Source organism: Ictalurus furcatus, chromosome 3 (assembly GCF_023375685.1).
Source record: "Ictalurus furcatus strain D&B chromosome 3, Billie_1.0, whole genome shotgun sequence".
NCBI classification, from domain to species: domain Eukaryota; kingdom Metazoa; phylum Chordata; class Actinopteri; order Siluriformes; family Ictaluridae; genus Ictalurus; species Ictalurus furcatus.
In genome coordinates this window covers 5,353,571-5,375,427 of record NC_071257.1, presented here as the reverse complement: position 1 = coordinate 5,375,427, position 21,857 = coordinate 5,353,571, and the positions used below count along the sequence as shown (strand labels likewise).

The 21,857-nt window shown below is 39.8% G+C and overlaps 1 protein-coding gene across 1 annotated transcript; it reads left to right on the top strand.

The window, feature by feature from the left end:
• The first annotated feature begins 1,336 nt into the window (after nt 1-1,336).
• sft2d1 (SFT2 domain containing 1) lies at nt 1,337-21,768 on the top strand. Its single transcript, XM_053620497.1, has 8 exons — nt 1,337-1,504; nt 5,671-5,757; nt 7,032-7,114; nt 11,192-11,273; nt 15,530-15,565; nt 15,701-15,759; nt 18,349-18,378; nt 21,310-21,768. Exons 1-8 carry the CDS (start codon nt 1,439-1,441, stop codon nt 21,347-21,349), a joined length of 483 nt encoding a protein of 160 aa, XP_053476472.1. The 5' UTR covers nt 1,337-1,438; the 3' UTR covers nt 21,350-21,768.
• The last annotated feature ends 89 nt before the right edge of the window (nt 21,769-21,857 follow it).

Genomic DNA, 21,857 nt, shown 5'->3' with positions numbered 1-21,857 from the left:
TTTATAGAAGTTAGTGAGGACCATACAACTGTTATTTTGACCCTGACAAATAAAAACAGAATTGAAGGACTGTGTACTCTTCTTTTTTCCATGACTTCCCGGCCAACCCTCTCCTTCCAACAATTCAGCCAAAGACTTGAACATGGTTGTATAATATCTCTCTAACATCTTTAGTATCCTGTTTTAACCATCAGTTGTAAGAAAACTGGATACACTTGAGAGCTTCTTTGTAAGCTGTAAGGTTCTACATTGAACATGGGACAAGTAAAAGAAAACAAGAGTTCTTGGTGTATACTTTTTCTATTTTTATTTCTCTTTCTTTTAAACCACATTTTTACAGCTCATAAACCAACTCATCTATATGTTTGTTTTAATAATGATTGACAGTCTACTCTTTTCAACCCCAAGCACATTAGTGCCACTTTATAATCAGAATGAGCCGTTATCTAGAAGCCAAAGGTTTTCATATTTAACCTAAAAAAAATTCAAGTGATAAAAACTGCTTGTAAATTAATATCAACAGGAACAAGCTCCCAAAAGCAGGGTTAGTTTGCATGCTCCAAAATCTAGTGGAAAGCCTTCCCAGAAGAGTGGAGGTGATTATAATAGGAAAGGTGGACTAAATCAGGAATGAGGTGTTTCAAAAAGCACATATGGGTGTGGTGATCAGGTGTCCACAAACTTTTGGAGAAATAGTGTGTAACCGATGATTGCAGTGAACATAAATGGGGAGTTATGCTGCTTGTGGTACAGAATAATCACTAAAGCTTTTCTCTTCTGTTTTCACTTCCAGAATATCTCATCATCAAAGTCCTCAAATCTCAGTCCCCACCCCAACTTCCTTACAGAAACCTGTACACACTATATTGAAACCCACATCAGGTTTTTAAGTAGAGTCCCTACTCCCCTACACCCCATCTTCATGCCCAAGACTCATGAAATACATAACTAGACATAAATCATTGGAGTATGTATCTGCAGCCACCACACGCCTATGTCAAATCACTGGGCGCTCTTGAATGTAAACAGACGCTGCTCGACCGGTCATGTGACTTTGTCCTACGTCAGAGGTCACGTGTTTATGACCGTATAGGTTTAAACCAGGCGTAAATATAATACTTCGAAAAGAAAATATTTTCGACACGTTATTAATGCCCCCCCCCCCCCACCGTCCCTCAGACATGAGTATTGTTCTTTTACAGATATGTACATCAGCAGTACACATACGCGCAACATTGAGGCTGAATTCCAAAATCAATACACTACATAGTGCACTGGATAGGGTGTAAGCGCCAGTATTTCCAACCCAACTCAGGGGACCTATATAGTACGCGGTGTGTGATTTGAGATGCGACCATTGGCACGCCTGATCTCATTAACTCAATGTCTGAAGTTCGAGGAAGTGTCAAAATAATATTTCAAACGAAAAGCGTGAATCATGGACAAGCTTCGGCGAGTTTTAAATGGCCGTGAAGACAATGAGGAACTTGGGCTGACGGCGCAGGTAAACTGCCTTTTCATTTCCAGCAACCGACTCCCTTCCATGGAGGTTTTGTTTGTTGCGTATCGTTTTAAAGAGTCAGTGGCTTGGCTAATGGTGGCTAACAAAGTTAGCATACATCCTGCAAACTAATTATTACTTCCCTCCAACTCTCTTAACATATTTATTGATAATATATTAGTTTGTTTGCCTTCGTACGAAGAACTGTTATCTTTATTCAAACGGTGGGGGAAAAATCATATATCGGTATGTCTGCGAGTTACTTCAAGGCCGAGTCTCAAACGACACTTTCTTGAACATATTGTACACTACCTAGTCATATTGTAGACTACATAAATGTCGTCGTTCTATACACTGTGAAGTGCTGTAGTGAAGGGAGGAGGGCGTTGTTTGGGATACAGCTCTGAACGTTTACAGGATGTTGATCAATCTGTAGATGAAATGTACACAATGCGACCTGTGAGCTTAGTCATGCACACCAATTGTTTTGTAACTCGAGTGAAATTAAAAGTAGAAACTGTTCAGTTAGAAGTAATTGGCGTTTGTTTGTTTGTTTTATTGGTGTTACATATTCTGTAAAGAGACCCTCAGTGTTAGAAAGGCGTTAGATAAACTGAAACCATAAACAAACAAGCAAATCCTTGGCTCACCTTTCAGGTTATATCCTTGTGTATAGTCTTTATGTCTGTAAGAATGTGTGTTTAACTTTATAGCATATTTGATATTAAAATGCATATTAATTACGTTTTTGTACCAAATGTTACATGCTCTCAGAGGATGGATATTGTAAGGTAAGGTCATTATATTTTAAGTGGATTAAGTGGTTTGGAAAATCTTCTAGGGTGGCTTAGTGGTTATCACATTTGCCTCAAAAACCTGTGGGGTTGGGGGTTCGAATCCCACCTCCGCTCTGTGAGCGCGGAGCTGGCACGTTCTCCCCGTGCTGCGGGGGTTTCCTCCGGGTACTCCGGTTTCCTCCCCCAGTCCAAAGACATGCATGGTAGGCTGATTGGCATGTCCAAAATGTCCATAGTGTATGAATGGGTGTGTGAATGCGTGTGTGAGTGTACCCTGCGATGGATTGGCACCCTGTCCAGGGTGTACCCCACCTTGTGCCCGATGCTCCCTGAGATAGGCTCCGGGTTTCCCCGTGACCCTGAAGGAAGGATAAGCGGTATAGAGGATGGATGGATGTTGAAACCAAAGTGATGTACAAGAAATATAAAACAGAATTAAAACGAATTAAGAGAACAAAAACCAAAGTTGCGACCAATGAAAATTGTACACCCTCAATGAAAACATAAAGAATACAAATAAGTCTTTGAAGAGGATTTAAACACAGAATTGTCCGTAGTGTGCGATTGTGCCCTGTGATGGTTTGGCACCCTGTCCAGGTGGTCTCCCGAGTTCCCTGGGATAGTCTCCAGGCTCCCTGAAACCCTGCGTAGGATAAGCGGTATGGAAAATGGATGGATGGAAAAATCTTCTCATGAAAACATAAGCTCTCCAGTGAAAGCTGGCTTATGAGAACTCCCGAAACTTGTGTTTATAAACCTTCCAATCAATACAGGAACATACTCTAAAATATTGACTAACACATCTGAATGTTATGTTAAGTTTAAAAAAAAAAAAAAAAAAACACGCTGCCTAAAAGCCACCTGAATTTCTGATCAGTCCAAATATCCATGAAGAGATTCTTTGTCACCCATCTATATGTAAAGCATTTGCAGCAATGTATTATGATCACTTCAGAATCCAGTGTGTGATACACACACAAACCTAATACTCTTGCTGTGCATGTTCCTTTACTTATTATGATGTTCGTAGTGTCGGCTTTCTGTGGTGTGTTTGTGTCCACCAATTTAATTTTGAACGTGTTGTCGATGTGGCATGATACAAGCGTATTAGTCCTGTGCCGTTGCAGTCGTGCTCATTATGTTTTATCCCTAACCACTAAGAGCAAAGTGCTGTTAATCTTAGACGTAAAAGGTGGCAGCAAAATAAGAAAAAAAAACTGAGCCAAAACACGCGTCATGGATGGATCCTGCTGTTAAAAACATTAGCATGGCCACCTTTTTAATACTGAACAGTGAGCTATGATCACATTTTCGTATGTAAATCTATAAATGCTATCATTTACTTTTATTGAGAGAGAGAGAGCGAGAGAGACCTGAAGTTTTCTTAGTCGTTACAGGATCAATTAGTTGTGTTACAAGTAGTCATGTGACCTAATGCTTAAACAACAGGAATTATGCTTACAGTTGCAATCAAAATTATTCATCCCCCATTGCAAATCAGGTTTATTGTCAAAATGTACAGACTTTCAACTGTTTTGCAGTAAACAAATCAAACAATAGCGATTAAAGTAGTTCAACAAAACGAGTGGTTTCCCCAAATTCAACTGAAAATGCAACTTCTCCAGTTTCAAAATGATTTAACCCCTTCATGGCAAGCACCTTTAGTACTTAGTTGCGCACCCTTTTGCTGTTGACCTGCTGCAAATGAGATGCATAGCTTCTGGCAGCGTTCCTGAGGAATCTTATCCCATTCCTCATCAGCAATGGCCTCCATTTCAGTAATATTCTTGGGTTTGCGTGCTGCAACCGCCTTCTTCAAATCTCACCAGAGATTTTCTATGAGGTTCAAGTCAAGTGACTGTGATGGCCCTGTAGAATCTTCCAGGACGACTTCTGCAACAAGCCTTGGTTGAATTTGAGGAATGCTTGGGATCATTTGTCCTGTTGGAAGGTCCAATGACGCCCAAGCTTCAGTTTCCTTACAGACAACATGACGTTTTCTCCTAGGATTTCCTGAGACTTCAATGAATCCATCTTGCCTCCCACACACTGCAGGTTTCCAGTGCCAGAGGATGCAAAGCAGCCCCAGAGCATCACCGAGCCACCACCATGCTTGACTGTGGACAGAGTGTTCTTTCTTCATTCTTCTTCCTCCAGACATACCGCTGATCCATCGTGCCGAAAAGTTCCAGTTTTGTTTCATCGCTCCACAGAACAGAATCGCAAAACGTCTGTGTCTTATTTATGATTTTGAGCCAATTTTTTTGTGCTTTTGAGTCAGTAGTGGTGTACGTCTTGGAGTTGTGGCATGGAAACCTTCTGTGTTTAGTACCTGCCTTACTGTGCTCACTGAAACCTCACTGGCTGTTACCACCAAGTCTTGCTGCAGGTCTTTTACAGTCACTCGAGTGTTTTTCACAACCTGCCTTCTCAGAAATCTGGTTGCAGCCATCGTTAGCTTCCTTTTTCTGCCCCATCCAGGTATTTCCCTAGCCAGTTCAGGTATTTCATGTGTTCCAGCTCAAGCACACCTGGTGCAACTAATGAAGCCCTTGAATAGTTGCATCAGGTGTGTTTGAGACAACGCCTGTTTTGCATATTTGTGCGGTTGTGAGGGATTCTATTCAGGGGTTGAATAATTTTGAAACTGGAGAAATCATTATAAGTTGCATTTTCAGTTGAATTTGGGGAAACCACTTGAAGCATTCATTGTGTTGAACTATTTCAGTTGCTTTTGTTTTGATTTGTTCATTGCAAATGGCTGAAAGTCTGTATATTTTGACAATAAACCTGATTTGCAATGGGGGTTGAATAATTTGATTGTAATTGTATTTTTAATGCTGTTTAAAACAGATTAGGTCTACTTTAATATTAAGTATAATAATATTTTGCAGATAAATTAAACAGATAAAATAAAATTCATAATTTCAGAGGAAATGGATGGTAATTCGGCTTTACTGACGGTACGTTGAAATACCCGGCTGATCAGGCAAAGCTGTTAGTCTCTTGTTTTATACTGTGCCTGGTACGTCTTGCACAAACAGCCTTTATTTGTGTGCAAATAAGATCACCCACACGGTACACTAGGAAAAGGAAAAAGAAAACTCAAAGTTGTCTGTTCAATTATTGCAGTGCTGTTCATGAATCATCAAAGATCTACAGCTTCTTGTGAACCCCTGGGCTATCAGTTTCACAGGGCGCTGTTATTGGGAACAGAACCGAAATCGAAATTTTAGGTTTTTACTGATTTGTCTCGTTTGTAAAAATGTTTTGGAACGTACAAGATTTATACACGTTAGTCTCGCTTTAGTCACGGTCAGCGTGTTTTCTAGCGAAAGGAACGATGTGATATCCTGCCATTGTTCCCCTCAGGTCCTGGATGCCTCCACGCTCAGTTACAGCACAAGGATCAAATGGTTCGTCGTATGCTTCGCCTCCGGGATCCTGTGCTCCATACTGGTGAGTAGTTTTCCTAGAACCTATAAAACTAAGCATAAGAATGAGGGCTAGCACAGTGACCAGGTGGGGGGGGGGACAAGAAAAAATCTGTCATTTACCAAAATTAAAATACATCTCCCAGTTTAATGCAGCTGAGTCATAAGTGAAAGTGCAGAATAGTTTCTCACAGCTCTCAAGGATCTTTCATTCAGGAAGTAACTTGCTACTGCTGGCTGGTAATGTTCTTACTCCGTATCTCGGCTCACTGTTTGCTTTCTTCCATGCAGACCTGCAAACCATTGCTCATTCTGCGTAGGAGCGCTTCATGTTAACATTGCTGTGGGTTACCATTCAAAAATACACCTTATTTGTCCGATGAGTCTTACTTGACATGAGTCATAGCTGTTCATCTGTTTTTAAAATACAGACACACAAATTATTGTAAAGTTTATGTGCACACTTGCTTTCTTCTTATTTTAGAAACAAGATGTTGCATAGAGCGATTCAGTGGCAGCTTTCTTCCCCGAGCTCCTGGTGGTTACCATAAAACCCCATAAATACATGCACTCCAGTTTCTGCCCTAGATAAGTGATTTTATGAAAGTACTATACCAAAGAATCAGTTGTACTTTTGAACGCCTGCCGTGATGCCATAGCCCAACCCCCACCCAGAACACAACACGCACTTGGTTTGTAGGCGTGCTGATAACGGATAGCTGATAGTTCACACCATGTTAACCACCCTGCTGTGTGTGCTCTCACAAGAACATGTAAGACTGTCCATCAACTCCTGGTTTCCTGTAAAGGAAGTGTATTTGCTCATATTTAGGCAGGGTTATCGTGTCTATAATAACAGCTCGTTCACATTTTCTACAGCGGACGCTCCACTTCAGATAAACCTCATGTTAAACCGATTAAAACAAATAAATAAAAAATGATTTAACAGGAAAGCATCTATAATCATTGATCTGTTTTATGGAAGTGTTCTCCAGTTTCAGCCTCTTGTAAAGGTCAGTATGTTTAGAGCAGTGAAAGTACTGAATTGTTAAAAATAATAAAGTTAAAAAGAACAGAGTTAAAAAATAAAGCTTGGATGCCACTAGGTGGCAGGATTTAACCAATATCCACATCAATTCAGTACATTGCTATCGTTTATTCCACAGTAATTAGTAATATCGGACTAATCACGCAGTCTTGTATTGGCAGATTTATTTTTACACTGTTGTATAGTAGTATCTTCATGTATTGGTACTAAGTGTTTATTGGATAACATGATTTTGTTTTTGGACTAAACAGGGCACTGCACTACTTTTCCTGCCCAAAGGAATGCAGCTGTTTGCAGTATTTTACACCTTAGGAAACGTTGCAGCTCTAGCTAGGTAAGGTGTGTGTGTGTGTGTGTGTGTGTGTGTGTGTGTGTGTGTGTGTGTGTGTGTGTGTGTGTGTGTGTGTATCTTAAAAACATTGTGTTCTTTCTGACCTTGTTCTTCTGTCCCAAGTTGGGCTCATGCTTAACTTCTCTCTTCTCACTTTTGAATAGCAACACCTCCTCCTCCACCACCACAACAAGACAGTGCTACATAGCACCAGTAGATTTCACCTCACACTTTGTTTGTAGACATGAAGCTTGCCCTACAGCGGCTGTCATGGCAGTTACCGGTAGAGGCTTTAATCATTAATGCACAGCCTTTACATGACTAATCCCACATGCTTCTGTCTGTCAGTTCAATGACAGTCTGTTGTTTATCCACTTGGTTTGTTACTGTTGTGCAAATGTACTAAAGTATGCCAAGCCACCTCTATGTGTAAACACTGTCCTTTTAATGCAAGCGACTCGGTAGTATGCGATCTCTGCTCTCAAACACCTGCATTTCTTTATAAGGCCCACAGTACCCCCTATTCAGTATTCTGTTACATGTGTGTCTTGTGTTTCTGAGATTTAGGCTGTGAACTTTGCCTGAATAAAGCGGCCAGCACAGATCACGCAAAACTATGTTTGGTTCCACAGTCTCTGGTAATTCTATGTGGACAGCTTGATTATACTACTTCCGCTTTAGCCTTACACCAGAGTTATGCAATGTATTAAATTGATGCAGTGTTGGTGTCCTTTCACGAGAAATCAGCAAAAAGAATCACCCACCCACATGTATTCAGATTGAGACAGTGTCCCCTTGGTTGTGTGAAAAGTAAGACAGGCTTCCAGTTGAGAGCTTGGATGCACAGTAGTGTTGGGGGGTTTTTTTGTTTGTTTGTTTTATCATCTGCTAATGTTTTTGGGGTGCCATGAGATCCGGGACATCAGTCCTGTTCAGCACCGCACAACCAGGCCTGTCTGATTTTCTCAAGTCACAGCAGGATTACAGCTCTAGCTCTGATCTTCCCGTTATAGCGGCTGGATTTTTCTCTGTGACGGAGCCTGTTTTGTCCCAGTTTCTTGTGCCGCTTTGCTCTTTACCGGCAGTCATAAAACGAGGCGTTAAACAAAGTGTGACTACCCCTAGTTAGCATTTGAAACAGATACGATCCCAATTGAGTTTGTTAGTTCTTCGGCTCATCTGAATACTTTTTAAGGCATGAGTGCTAAGAGTTCAAACAGTGTGTCTCTTCTGTCATATTCCCGTACAGCACTGTATACGTATATGTATTGTATACGTGGCCCAAGCTGGAAAGCTGCACCAGCCTGTTGTGATGGCACTTCATAATCAGTTATGCAGGAACCAGGAAGAGACCTAATCATTAACCGGAGTCAGAACGCATGAAAATGCCCCAGAATTTCCCTGGCATCCATAATCACTGTACCTTGGTTGTTGTCAGCACTCTCTGGAAAAAAAAATTGTACTAAACTGTTTAAATCCACAGGGGTACATCATTTGCATTTCCAGTATTTATCTTGCGTCTGAATAGGTGAATATAATAGGTTAGATTTACATTTATTCATTTGGTAATTGCTTTTATCCAAAGTGATTATCAGTTGAGGCAGTATATAAGCTGTTTGACCTCTCAGTGCATTCACCACATCAGACCTCCTGACCTTCAGCCTACCCATTATTTTGTAGTAGTGCCACATTTTAACATCACTCAAAAATACAGCAAAAGAATCTTCTTTTTTCTTCCAATAAAAGTGCCAGATGAACCAATCTGCATCTGAATTTGGAATGATTGACAATTGTGTAGGTACAGTGGTGCTTGAAAGTTTGGGAAACCTTTAGTATTATCTATATTTTTGCGTAAATATGACCTAAAACGTGATTGGATTTTCACAAAGTCCTAAAAGTAAACCAAGAGAACCCAATTAAACAAATGAGACCAAATTATTATATTATTTATTTATTTATTGAGGAAAATGATCCAATATTACGTATCATATGAGTGGGAAAAGTACGTGAATCGATAAGTTTAGCGGTTAATTTGAAGGTGAAATCAGTCGGGTGACTTCTCTAAAAAGAACATTGCTGCTTGGCTGCAGTTTGCTAAAGATCACGTGGACAAGCCAGAAGGCTGTTGGAAAAATGTTTTGTGGATGGATGAGACCAAAATAGAACTTTATGGTTTAAACAAGAGGGGTTATGTTTAGAGAGGAAAACCCTGCGTTCCAGCATTAGATCCTTATCCCATCTGTGAAACATGGTGGTGGTGGTGTTGGTAGTATCGTGGTTTCTGTTACAGTAAATGTAGGATGTTTTGAGTTTGTTTTTTTTTGTGTTATTCTTCGCTAATATAAGCCAATTATATTGTTGACATTAGCGCCCCCTCCCCCCATACAAAAAAGTATCAGAGCTAACATTTTACAAATAATTTTAATGGGAACGTGAGTAAAATATTATTTGCTTTCCTGCATCAGTCAGAACAGACGTGTTCAAATATGGTGGTCAAGCTCTAACGTATACATGATTTTATTTCAGGTTCTTAAGGAAAAAGCTTAGTTAAGATGTAGACACCTAGAAAAATGTACGTCTGTGTGTGTGTGTGTGTGTGTGTGTGTGTAGACACGCAACATATTTTGACTAGAATAGGACAAAAAGTGTGCATGTAAACGTTCCAGTTACAGCCATGGTGCAGTGAGTAAACCTGTCCAGTTATAAATATGCAGACATGATATTTGCTGAGACAGGCGCTGCCAGAAAGGTAAATACAGGAAGCATTGCACTGGACAGTACTTAAAACAATGTAGACATTCTGCTCCTTTCATTAGCCTTAATAACACAACATTATCTTCCATGCTGTCTTGCTGTTCATATTTTTGCCTTTAAATTTCACATGAGCAAAACTTTTTATAAAGGAACAGTGCTCTTAATCTTGTCTTCTCCGAGGTCAAAGATGTGACGTCTCTGGTCTGGTGGTGTAGACGTTTTCTCTTTAGTGTGATGCATGTGACATGCCTGCTGCTCATGCATTAGACCTTCACTAATCTAATATATGCCTCAGTTAGTCTGCTTGAGTAACACACTTTGGAAATCCTCAGCCCTCAGGGGACTAGACTGGTACCGTTCCTGTTCATGTCAGGAGAGAGAAGGGGGGGCAGAAATCTCAGTCATGCTCTTTAATCTGATTTTGTCTAATATTGAATTACAATTTTGGGTGAAGTTTACATCCATCACCAATAACACTCGAACGGATTGTGAGCTAGGTGACTCAAAATGCATGTTAGAAATACATGTTTGATGTTTAAAAATAAATAAATAAAGTGTAATAATTTTTGATGAAAAAACAGATGGGTGTTAAAGGAAAACCTGGTATAAATTAAGTGGAAAAACCTAAGTGCAAATGCTCATAGACAGGTGCATGACACAATTAAGCATGCCCCAGTTGAACCTTGATTTCAGACCAAGGTGGCAAGAAGGAAAGATCAAAGTAAGGGGTTCATAATTGGAGCATGAACTTTAGGCACAAAGACTGCACAACTGGCTCATATTTTAGCATGAACTGTGACAATCTAAATGTAGATCTATGGAAAAGACATCAGTGAATAAGTTTGGGAATTGTCCTCGGAAGCAGGCCTTCCAGGACTGTGATGTTAACACATTAGTGCGATATCAAAGGGAAAACGATACAGGAGAGTATCTGTTGATGAAACATTTCTATCCTCATGGGAGTGGTCTTTTCCAGGATGACTCCACCCCCATCCACACAGCACAAAGGCTCAAGATGGAAAAAATATACATCATTAAATCATATGCTATGATTTTCACAGTAACAAGTAATCTCAACCCAATTGAACAACCAATGGGACTCTCCACCACCATCATCAAAACACCAGCTGAATGAATATCTTTTGGTAGATTAGTGCACATCCCTCCAGTAAAGAGACGGGGTGCATTGAAGCTGTTTTGGTGGCTCGTGGCGGCCCAACACCTTACTCTGTTTACTTTATGTGATCTTGTTGTACATTATCATACCATCACCCCCCCCCCTTTTTCTTTTTTGATAAGCTTGTATTTTACATCTGTTCCCTCCAGTACCTGTTTCCTGATGGGCCCACTGAAACAGCTGAAGCGCATGTTTGAGCCGACCAGACTCATAGCCACCTGTGTTGTGCTGGTAAGCCTGAAGCTGTTGACTGACTAGTACAGTATCTCACAAAAGTGAGTACACCCCTCACATTTTTTAAATATTTGATTACATCTTTTCATGTGACAACATTGAAGAAATGACACTTCACTACAATGTAAAGTAGTGAGTGTACAGCTTGTATAACAGTGTAAATTTGCTCTCTCCTCAAAATAACTCAACACACAGCCATTAATGTCTAAACCACTGGCAACAAAAGTGAGTACACCCCTAAGTGAAAATGTCCAAATTGGGCCCAATTAGCCATTTTTCCTCCCCGGTGTCATGTGACTTGTTATTGTTACAAGATCTCAGGTTTGAATGGGGAGCAGGTGTGTTAAATTTGGTGTCATCGCTCTCACACTCCCTCATACTGGTCACTGGAAGTTCAACATGGCACCTCATGGCAAAGAACTTTCTGAGGATCTGAAAAAAATAATTGTTGCTCTACATAAAGATGGCCTAGGCTATAAGAGAATTGCCAAGACACTGAGCTGCAGCACGGTGGCCAAGGCCATACAGCGGTTTAACAGGACAGGTTCCACTCAGAACAGGCCTCGCCATGGTCGACCAAAGAAGTTGAGTGCACGTGCTCAGTGTCATCTCCAGAGGTTGTCTTTGGGCAATAGATGAATGAGTGCTGCCAGCATTGCTGCAGAGGTTGAAGGGGTGGGGGGTCAGCCTGCTCAGACCATACGCCGCACACTGCATCAAATTGCTCTGCATGGCTGTCGTCCCAGAAGGAAGCCTCTTCTAAAGATGATGCACAAAAAAGCCCGCAAACAGTTTGCTGAAGACAAGCAGACTAAGGACATGGATTACTGGAACTATGTCCTCTGGTCTGATGAGACCAAGATAAACTTATTTGGTTCAGATGGTGTCAAGCGTGTGGGGCGGCAACCAGGTGAGGAGTACAAAGACAAGTGTGTCTTGCCTACAGTCAAGCATGGTGGTGGGAGTGTCATGGTCTGGGCTGCATGAGTGTTACTGGCACTGGGGAGCTACAGTTCACTGAGGGAACCATGAATGCCAACATGTGCTGTGACATACTGAAGCAGAGCATGATGCAGTATTCCAGCATGATAACGACCCCAAACACACCTCCAAGACGACCACTGCCTTGCTAAAGAAGCTGAGGGTGAAGTTGATGGACTGGCCAAGCATGTCTCCAGACCTAAACCCTGTTGAGCATCTGTGGGGCATCCTCCAATGGAAGGTGGAGGAGCACAAGGCCTCTAACATCCACCAGCTCCGTGATGTCCTCATGGAGGAGTGGAAGAGGACTCCAGAGGCAACCTGTGAAGCTCTGGTGAACTCCATGCCCAAGAGGGTTAAGGCAGTGCTGGAAAATAATGGTGGCCACACAAAATATTGACACTTTGGGCCCAATTTGGACATTTTCACTTAGGGGTGTACTCACTTTTGTTGCCAGCGGTTTAGACATTAATGGCTATGTGTTGTTATTTTGAGGGGACAGCAAATTTACACTGTTATACAAGCCGTACACTCACTACTTTACATTGTAGCAAAGTGTTATTTCTTCAGTGTTGTCACATGAAAAGATATAATCAAATATTTACAAAAATGTGAGGGGTGTACTCACTTTTGTGAGATACTGTATGTGTCTAACTTCACTGCCAAAATGTGTTTGTTATTTATTTATTTATTTTTATATAGCTGTGGTTTGCCAAGAAAGCGCTAACATCTGTAGTACTTTGACCCAGACTACAGTTTCATACCTCTGCACTATGAGCCCGGAAGAGGAAGAAATAAAAAAAAATAGAGTTGAGAAGGCATGAAGACCTTGCAGGAGCTTGAACCAACTTGACACCAAAGGCCCAGTCATTTAATCCCCTTCGCATTCAGCATAATGAGATTGAGTTTAGACAGCTCTTATTCATATGTACAGTACTGTGCAAAAGTATTAGGCACCCTGTTTTGTGTACAACTTTGTTACAGATTTTTATTTTATAACTTCTACTTTACTGAGTCAGTACAAAAAACATTTTAGATTTCAAAACATTAGTTTTCCAGCACAAAATGAAATGTTACAGCAAAAATGTTTGTCAGTAAAGAAATCAGCATATTAAGTGGTAAGAGACACTTTTCAGACAGAAAACATAAGGAAGGCTGCCACATTTTGCTGCAAAAAAAGAAATGTGTACGACAGTCAAAGTCTCCAGAAGAACCGTGGCTGGTTCTGCAAGATGCTCAGTAAAACTTCCAGCTCATTTCCTTATAAAACTGCACCAATTCTACCTGAGACTACTAATTAATTTTTTTAAGCAAAGGGGCGTCACACCAAACTTTGTTTAATTTATTACCGTTTACTGCTCTAGTATTTTTTTTCTTAATGTAGAAACCTTTTAATTTCATTATTTTTGAAGGCATCTTTGCTCTACAGCAATTCTTTGCATGTGCTTAAGACTTTTGCACGGTACTGTATATCTACTCGTTACACACACTCATACATTGCAGGAGCTGGGAAAACCCTTGAAGGAACATGAAAATATTAAAACTGATTAACAGCCTTAGTGAGCTTTCAGATGTTCTGTGGAGTGCTGCAGTAATGCAGTGAAGGCAAAACTCAACTGTGTTGCATCCCTGTTCTTTTTTTTTTCTGTCTTTAAACATAATTTTACATTATTTTAAATATTATTTTACATGCAAATTTAAACAATCGTAATTGTTCACGTTATAGCAAATACCATGTATGATGGTAAGTATCCCTATCCCATCTCTACACCTTAATCATCAGTAAGAAATGCCAGGATCTTTTTATTAGAAATCCGTGTCAAATCGATCTCCAATAACTAGGTAACTGCTAATAATGTAGCTTGCATTTGTCCCAAGAAGACATGAGTGGGATTTCAATATCCGTTACTTGATTTATATTGCCATATTCATATACACAGTCACTTTTTTTTTTGGTGGTGTCAAAAATGCAAATTATAACATGGACAGTTTTGGTCGTAAAATCATCGTGAAACCGTCGTGAAGTCCTTGATATACGTACACCAGTGTCCGCTTTACAATAATTTAATCTTGTATTTATGTGCGAGGTTCTGCCTGAAGCAGAAGAATTTTTTATTGTAAATATTATTAATAATGAATGTCGTTATTGATTTAACTCTGGATCTCTCTCCCCCCCCCCCCCCCCCCATATTGTATTTGTCACTGTTTTTTATAAAAGCGTTAAAACGTGAGCGGATGTGTTAGTGATTTTTATCGCTGGTATGGGGATTTAAAGCACTCCGCTTAGTCTCCTAGTTAAGCACACCCTTGCCTCTGATAATTGCTGCATTTGAGTAAAGGCTGTAACTCCATTTCCAGCCTCTGACTAGGAAATGCCCCCTCGACTCTAATGGATTGTAGAAATGGAAATTTAATAATCCTACTCAAGCGCTCGGGATGGGCTCCTCCACCCCGAGTTCAGCAAGTGATGTCAAATCAACATGGCTGCTCACAACCTCAGAGTAGTAAATAAAGGTGCAATTCTTACCTTTAAATGGGTTCTAATGTGTATATACAAGTATTTACTTTAGACCAAACAACATACAAACATATTAGTATGTTACATATTTAACACTGGCTATACAGTTCAATATTTTGTGTAGCTAAGTATACATTACTTATCACAGTTGGCTGGCTAGTTTATTGTTAACAAAAGACAAACATGTAGGCATCCCTGTTTTTTTTCCCCTACATTGTAGGGAATGCATGGAAAATGAAAACAACATTTGGTAGAAAATTATGTAATTCCGAGTTTATAATTTCCACTTCTGAGGTAAGTTGAATGCAGCAAATAAATAAATAAATAATAGTAAAGGAAAAATTCTTTAAAAACTATTTTTTTAAAAAATCACTAACACATGCCCTCTTGTGGCTTATCGCTTTAATATACCATATAAAAGAAAAAAATGTTATCAGTACTAGCATCAGCGAAGTTTACTAGCTATCTTATGAGTAAATAATTTCCTTGTACTGGGTCATAGTGCATTCTAGGGCATGACTGATCTAAAGCCATGGAGCTTATTTAGTAACAGTAGAAAATGAGCTCATATTTAACATGTGGATTTTTGATCTGTTAACTAATTTGACCCAAACACCAATCAGTCAGAATCTGTCATTCAAAAAGTATTAACCTTTTTCACATTTTTGAGTTCAAGGATACTTTTAAAAGATTTTAGCTGTTAAACGCTGTTTCATTCTGTTCTGTTTATTTTTGTTGTTGTTGTTCTCTCCAGCTGTGCCTTGTCCTGACCTTGTGTGCAGTCTTTTGGGTAAGCAGCTTTATGTAATTCATCAGTTTATCAACAGTGTCAACTCAATAAGGTTATACTAGAACTGTATGATTCTGTAATTAACAGTTTGCAAATATAAACACTCTCATAACTGTTTTCCCTTTTTCTGCATAGTGGCATAAAAAGGGGCTGGCTATCATCTTCTGCATTTTACAGTTCATAGCTATGACGTGGTAAGTAACATGGTGCTGATAGTTATCCAAACCTTTGACTTGTATGTTTTTTGACTAAAAATTAATGAAGGGTTTTTATAGAAATGTGCAGATGTTTATTAATAACTTCAACATCTTCCCTTAGTCTTTTCTCAGTACAGGGAAATGTGTTAAATTGAACATTCCATCCCAGTGGGTAGACAAATGGGTTTTCGTTTAAGAAAACCATTACAAACGTAACTGTGACTCTGCAAGAAGTGAGGAGTTTTCCTCAAAATGTGCACACGTGTTCTTGTGCATGTGTCAGCTGAGCCTGCACTATCCAGTTAGGGAGTAAAGTCACATTCAGCCACAGTGTGCCCTGCAGCTCCAAATCAACCTGGCGTTGACTTCCTTTTTCTGTCTGGACCACTGCCATCTGCAAGCTCCTGCGGCTAACTGTGCCTGATTCAGCTTTAATTAAGCCAGAAAGGTTGCTATTAACCGCATGCTGTTCATATAGGCAACAGGAAATCAAGCAAATGAAACTAAAAATAATCCAGGGTGAGGGACAGGATAGGCAGAGCATGCCCAAAACAGCATAAATGCACACACATAACAGGTTCGACTGGTGCTGCCTATTGCTATCTAAAATATACAGCCAAAAAAAGCTCTTTAAGCAGTGGTGTAATTGAACGGTGATCTCAAATTATTGGCACCCTGGGTACGGATGTTTTTATTTTATTGTTGTTTGTTTGTTTGTTTTGCTGAGGTTTTTTTAAACTTAAAGGTTATGAAAAATGTCTGTTTATTTAGCTTAATCCCACACTGAAAATGAGAAAGGTTTGAGAAATCTAACTAATTGTAATTATAATATATAATTATAATATAATCTAATTATATTCTAAAGTATAAACTATTTTTTACTCTTAAGTAGTCACTCTGTTTCACTGGAGTATAAATATGACGTGACACAAAGGCCAATTTCCCTTAGTCATTCGTCAACATGAGGAAGATAGGGAAAATAGACAAATGAAATAAGACACATTTTTTTTAACGTTAAAAATAAATAAATAGCTACATGACTGAAAATAGCCGAATCCACTGTTAAGGATATAATTAAGAGGTTTAAAAGAACCAGAGTTGTGATGAACCTGAATGGGAAAAGTTCACAGGTAAGAGGGTGGATAATAAGGCAGAAAATTCTCCAATGACAGTTTGCAGAAGGTTGTAGTATTTTTGGGTCACCAAGTCTCCAAATCTACAGTTAGACCATTTTACCCATCTTACTTTAAATAAATATGAAGGGGTGTGTTCACTGGCTAGCTGCACTGCTGCTGATTTGATTGTATGGCTAATGTAGGTGAGAAGATGTCTGTACAGTAGACAGGACTAAGGATTGTCCTCGTTGTCGTCTTTGTCCATACAGAGCGTTCTTTTTGCCATTGTTAATTTTGGGGGGGGGGGTGTCTAATAAACTGTACCCAGTTAAACTAGGCTCCTGTTAGGCTTGGGAATAAAGCTAATCTCGGTTGGTATATCCTGACCCTTTCTGCTGGCTGCAGTCACACCACAGCCTGCTGGAGCATGAGAGACAAATGACTAACTTTATTTGCATTCCTCACCCTCAGCATGCGTGTGTGGGGACCTGTACACACGTCACTGGCCAAGACAAATCCTTAGTGCAATTGTCATCATCACTGACGATACGTTCTCTTCCTCCACATCCTGAGTCATATCAGGCTAGCAGACAAGTGCCATCACCCTGGCAACTGCTCCTTGCTCACACACACACACATGCTTGTGCCAACACCGACCTCACACTCGCACAGAGATGTGCCATTTCATAAGAAAGAGGGTACAAGCCTCGAGTCTGCTCATGTGTGGCAGTGAGATTCCATACATGCCTGGATAGCACAGTCTGTTAATATACTATCTAGCATGCACTGCATTAGATAACACTTGAACGGTTCTTTGAAAATATTTAACTGATTCATAGTCTCCTTAAATGTCTATGTTGAAACATTGAGTTCTTTTGTATTTTTTTTTTAATGATAATTATTAAGTTATCATAGTTATAAGTGATATTACCTTTTATAACTGCAATTTTAGTACAACCAGGAAGTGCTGTTAATATGATGTAAAGGGTTTCAAATCTCTACTGGCTTGAATTAATTCGTACAATGTTATTTATTTATATTTGTGCCTTACGGTTCCGTATTTTGTGTTGTATGCTCTTAAGATTCGGTCTGTGCTGTGATCGCAAATGAGTCCTTGGAAATCACGTTATTGTAGAAGGTGTCTCTGGTTGCAAAACGTTCAAGAAGCCCTGCATCAGGCCTGCTGTTATGGTGTTTTGAACTGCTTACTTTTGGGCCTATTTAAGCCTGTAACCTTAAGTCATCCCATTCATTGGAAAGCCTTGAATAGATTATGAACCACTAAGCATTGTTATCATATTAATGATGTAATTGATTGTTTCTTATTTGGTTATCTCCATCTCAGTTTATTTGTATTATAGAATTATATAATGCTATATATATGTATTATAGCCATGTGCTGAATATCTTTCCCTTAATGTTAAATTGTAGAAAATGCATCATCTTCTCTTTTTCTTCTTTTTTTTTTTAGGTACAGCATCTCATACATTCCTTTTGCTCGGTAAGCTGGAACAATTCTTTCAATGCTATACATATGCTTTTGTGTCTAGGTGCCTTTTGGCTTAAAACAAAATTGACTATTATATAAATATTTGCCCCCTGTTGTCAATCAGTAGTTTTCAAATTGCAGATAAGTGGCAGCTCAGGCCTGAGAATTACCTTTATATCTCTTAGCGCAGTGTTTATATTTCTAATTCTACACACACTTCAGCCTGCTTCTTATTCCACATTTGCCAGGTAGGTCTGTGCTGCAATATGTGACAGTTGGCAGACGAGATCAGATATCGGTACTTAATTCCAACCCAGACTGCAGAATTCCTCCAAATGTCAATGTGTAACCTCTCCTGCTCAAGCTGGGTGGTTTGTTCTGTCTGGGTAACTGAATGAAAACATGTTATTTACCCACGGCTGTTCTGCTGTCCCTGACCATATGGCAATAATCCTCTCATGGAGCATGATGGGGTGTCTGCACCATGCAAATGGCTCTGTTTTTTTTGGGGGGGGGTGGTGGTGGTGTTTGTTGTTTTGTGTCCTCTCGCTGCTCCTTACTTGACCCCCCCCCCATAAGGCTATTTGTTTATTTCCTTAATACAGAAGTCAGAAAGCCATCTTGGCTATTCTGGGAGCTCATCCAGCTGTGGACATTCCCTGCTTGTGTGTTTTGAACACACAAGCCTATATACCTGTGAAATTACATTAGACAACTGGCTCCTTAGTTATGCTCCATATGTGGCTGTCAAGTTAGGAGACAGCAACCTATATCTGTATATGTATGCAGATTTAAACCCAAAGTCACTATGACCTAAATCAGAAGGGGTTTGTTTGTTTGTTTGTTTGTTTGGTTTGGTTTGGCTTTTGAAATAGAGACAGTTTTACTCCGCTAGCACATTTTCTAACAAATTGAGTTGCGTCTCTTTCCCACAGTATAGGCCTAAACAAACTAGTCATTTAAACCACTGTGACCCTGACCAGGAAGATACTAAGGATGAATGTAGGAACACTGTAAATGCACCATTCACATCCATATTAATAACGGTGCTCTATCTTTATTTTGCAAAATCTGACCACTTGCCTGCATGAAACTAAAATACTCCTCACTTGCAACACTTTTTGTTGCATCTTGCAGGATCCCAGTCCCGATGCACACGCCTAGTCTTGATGCCGTGTGAACCGTTCTGCTTTGCTTTCTAAAAAAAAAAAAAAAAATTGTTCAGCTATTAAACAAAGTGCTTTGTGTCATATCTGTGCTTTGTTTATTCGCTATGAAGCAAAAAAAAAAAAAAAAAACGGGTGTACACCCTGTAAGTGTGGTGATTCCATAATTTTTACCAGGGATTGAACTTTGGGAGACAGGAAGGACTTTTAATAACCAGCATAATCAACATGTTATGCTTTGATTTCCAATGGGTGGATCATGAGGGGGAATAAACGCATCACACCAGGCCTTCTAAAAGGTCAAGATATGTTAACAGCTTTCAAGATATTCCACATCAGTGTGTTCAAAATGTAAACTGAGATAAAATGTAGGTCAGCAAACTTAATGAGCCACTCCTTTTAGTGTGTGTTAAAATAGTTTTTTGGGGTTTTTTTAAAGTCCAAGTGCTGCAGAGAAAGTGCAGTGGATGTGCTGCTTCTTGTGATTCAACCATGTGACGTTTATAAGTATTATTAGCTGTATGGTTGTTGAGAGTCAGCGTCCTCTTTTTATTTTTCAGGCACTTGCGCTTAAAGAGTAATTCCCATGCTATGATATATTCTTAGCAGCATCTAGAATGCACCAGATCTAAAATGCTCTCCAGCATCTGTGAGCCAGACATCTTAGAAGCTGTGTGAACCCAAGTGCCATCTGACATGGGAGCAGAATATGAATGAGTGGCTGGAAAAGAGAGTGGCTGGTTTGTCTTGTGATGATGATGTTTTGTTCAGCATAGTGCTTCTGTGCTCTTTTGTTGTTGCTGTGTTGGTTAGAAATAAAACACACGCTTCCCAAACCATGTACAGTTGATGGCCAGCGCAAAGCCTTTCAGTTAAGACCTTTTCATTGGCTTGTTATTGGATTAGCGGACACTGGAGCTGCATGAGCCGGCGCTGTGTTTGGAGCCGCTTTCTTACGGAGTACGATGTTTCTTGTCATCCCCACCCTCTTGTGACTGTACTGGTAGCATCAGTACTTGCTCCATGGCATGCCTTTCTTTCCATCCTGTTATGATGTGTGCCTGCAATGGGATTTTACTTCCCCAGCACTCTGTATTCAACCCTCTGGTTAGACAACTAGTTTAGTGCTTGATCAGAGTAGTGAGATTTGTGTAGGTTTGACGTGCAGGAGTGCAGGAGGAGTCTTTGAACATGCCTTTCAAGGCTATGAAGGGATGGAGTCACCGAGAGCCCCTCCTCGTTCCTCTCCCCACTTCCTTTTAACCTTGACATCTCTTCACACCTCCTCCCGAATGTAGAACTGTGATATAGTCTGCATAGCAACACGTTAATCGAGAGAAAAAGAGAGAGAGAGAGAGACTGAAAGAGGGGGTGGGGGAAGATGAGGATAAGGAGGCGCCGTGACCTCATTCTGCGGTTGCCATAGAGACCGTGTGGGTTACATCATCCCTCAGCCACGTACCTGATGCCAGGGGGGTGCGTCGGTCCTTTCCCGCCAAAACAGACCGAAATAAGCAACAGATCCGCCCATCCGCGGCTAAGAATAAAGCTAGTCCAATACAAACAGCTGTGAGATAGAGGACACAAGTGAATAAGCAACTCGCAGCAGGTTTGCATTTCCTCCCACTGCTAAATGCGATGATGAATTTTGCATATTGTGATCTGTCTGTTTTTAAAAGTTTCTTAAATAGTTTTTGAATATTGCACCACCTTGAAATTCAAATGTCGTATTCAGGCTACCAGAAGTAATGCTATTTTGTGTCTTCTCTTCCTACAGGGACGCGGTCATAAAGTGCTTCACTTCCTGTTTGAGCTAAAGCTGCTGTTCTCAGCAATCCATGTAATGTCCAACAAAAATATATGCATTCAGAATATACATAGTATATGTAAAATATTTTATTGCAAAGATTTTCATTTCGTTTATGCAAGCCAGCATTATACATTATACTTTGAAATACATCAGACATCCTCCGGATTACATATTTGCCATTAAAATAAAGCTTTACATTTTTAGATTCCTTTTGTTTTTTTTTGTTTGTTTTTTTTAAATGTTTGCAGCATTATAATTTGTATATTCTGGGTGAGTGAAAGGTATGTGCCCTGAAAGAACAAATATTTCAAATATTTAAGTGTTTGTGGTGAGAAACTGCTGTTGGAAGTGCCAAAACTGTGCCTTATTTCTGTCTTAATTTGTACATTAAATTACACTTCTTGTAATAAACACAATTATTCTCTATCTTTTTGATGTCAGTCATTTGGTTTTTTTTCCCCTCATACTTGTTCCTTATTGGTGCCTCACAGCTCCGGTAGTGTGGGTGCTGTGTG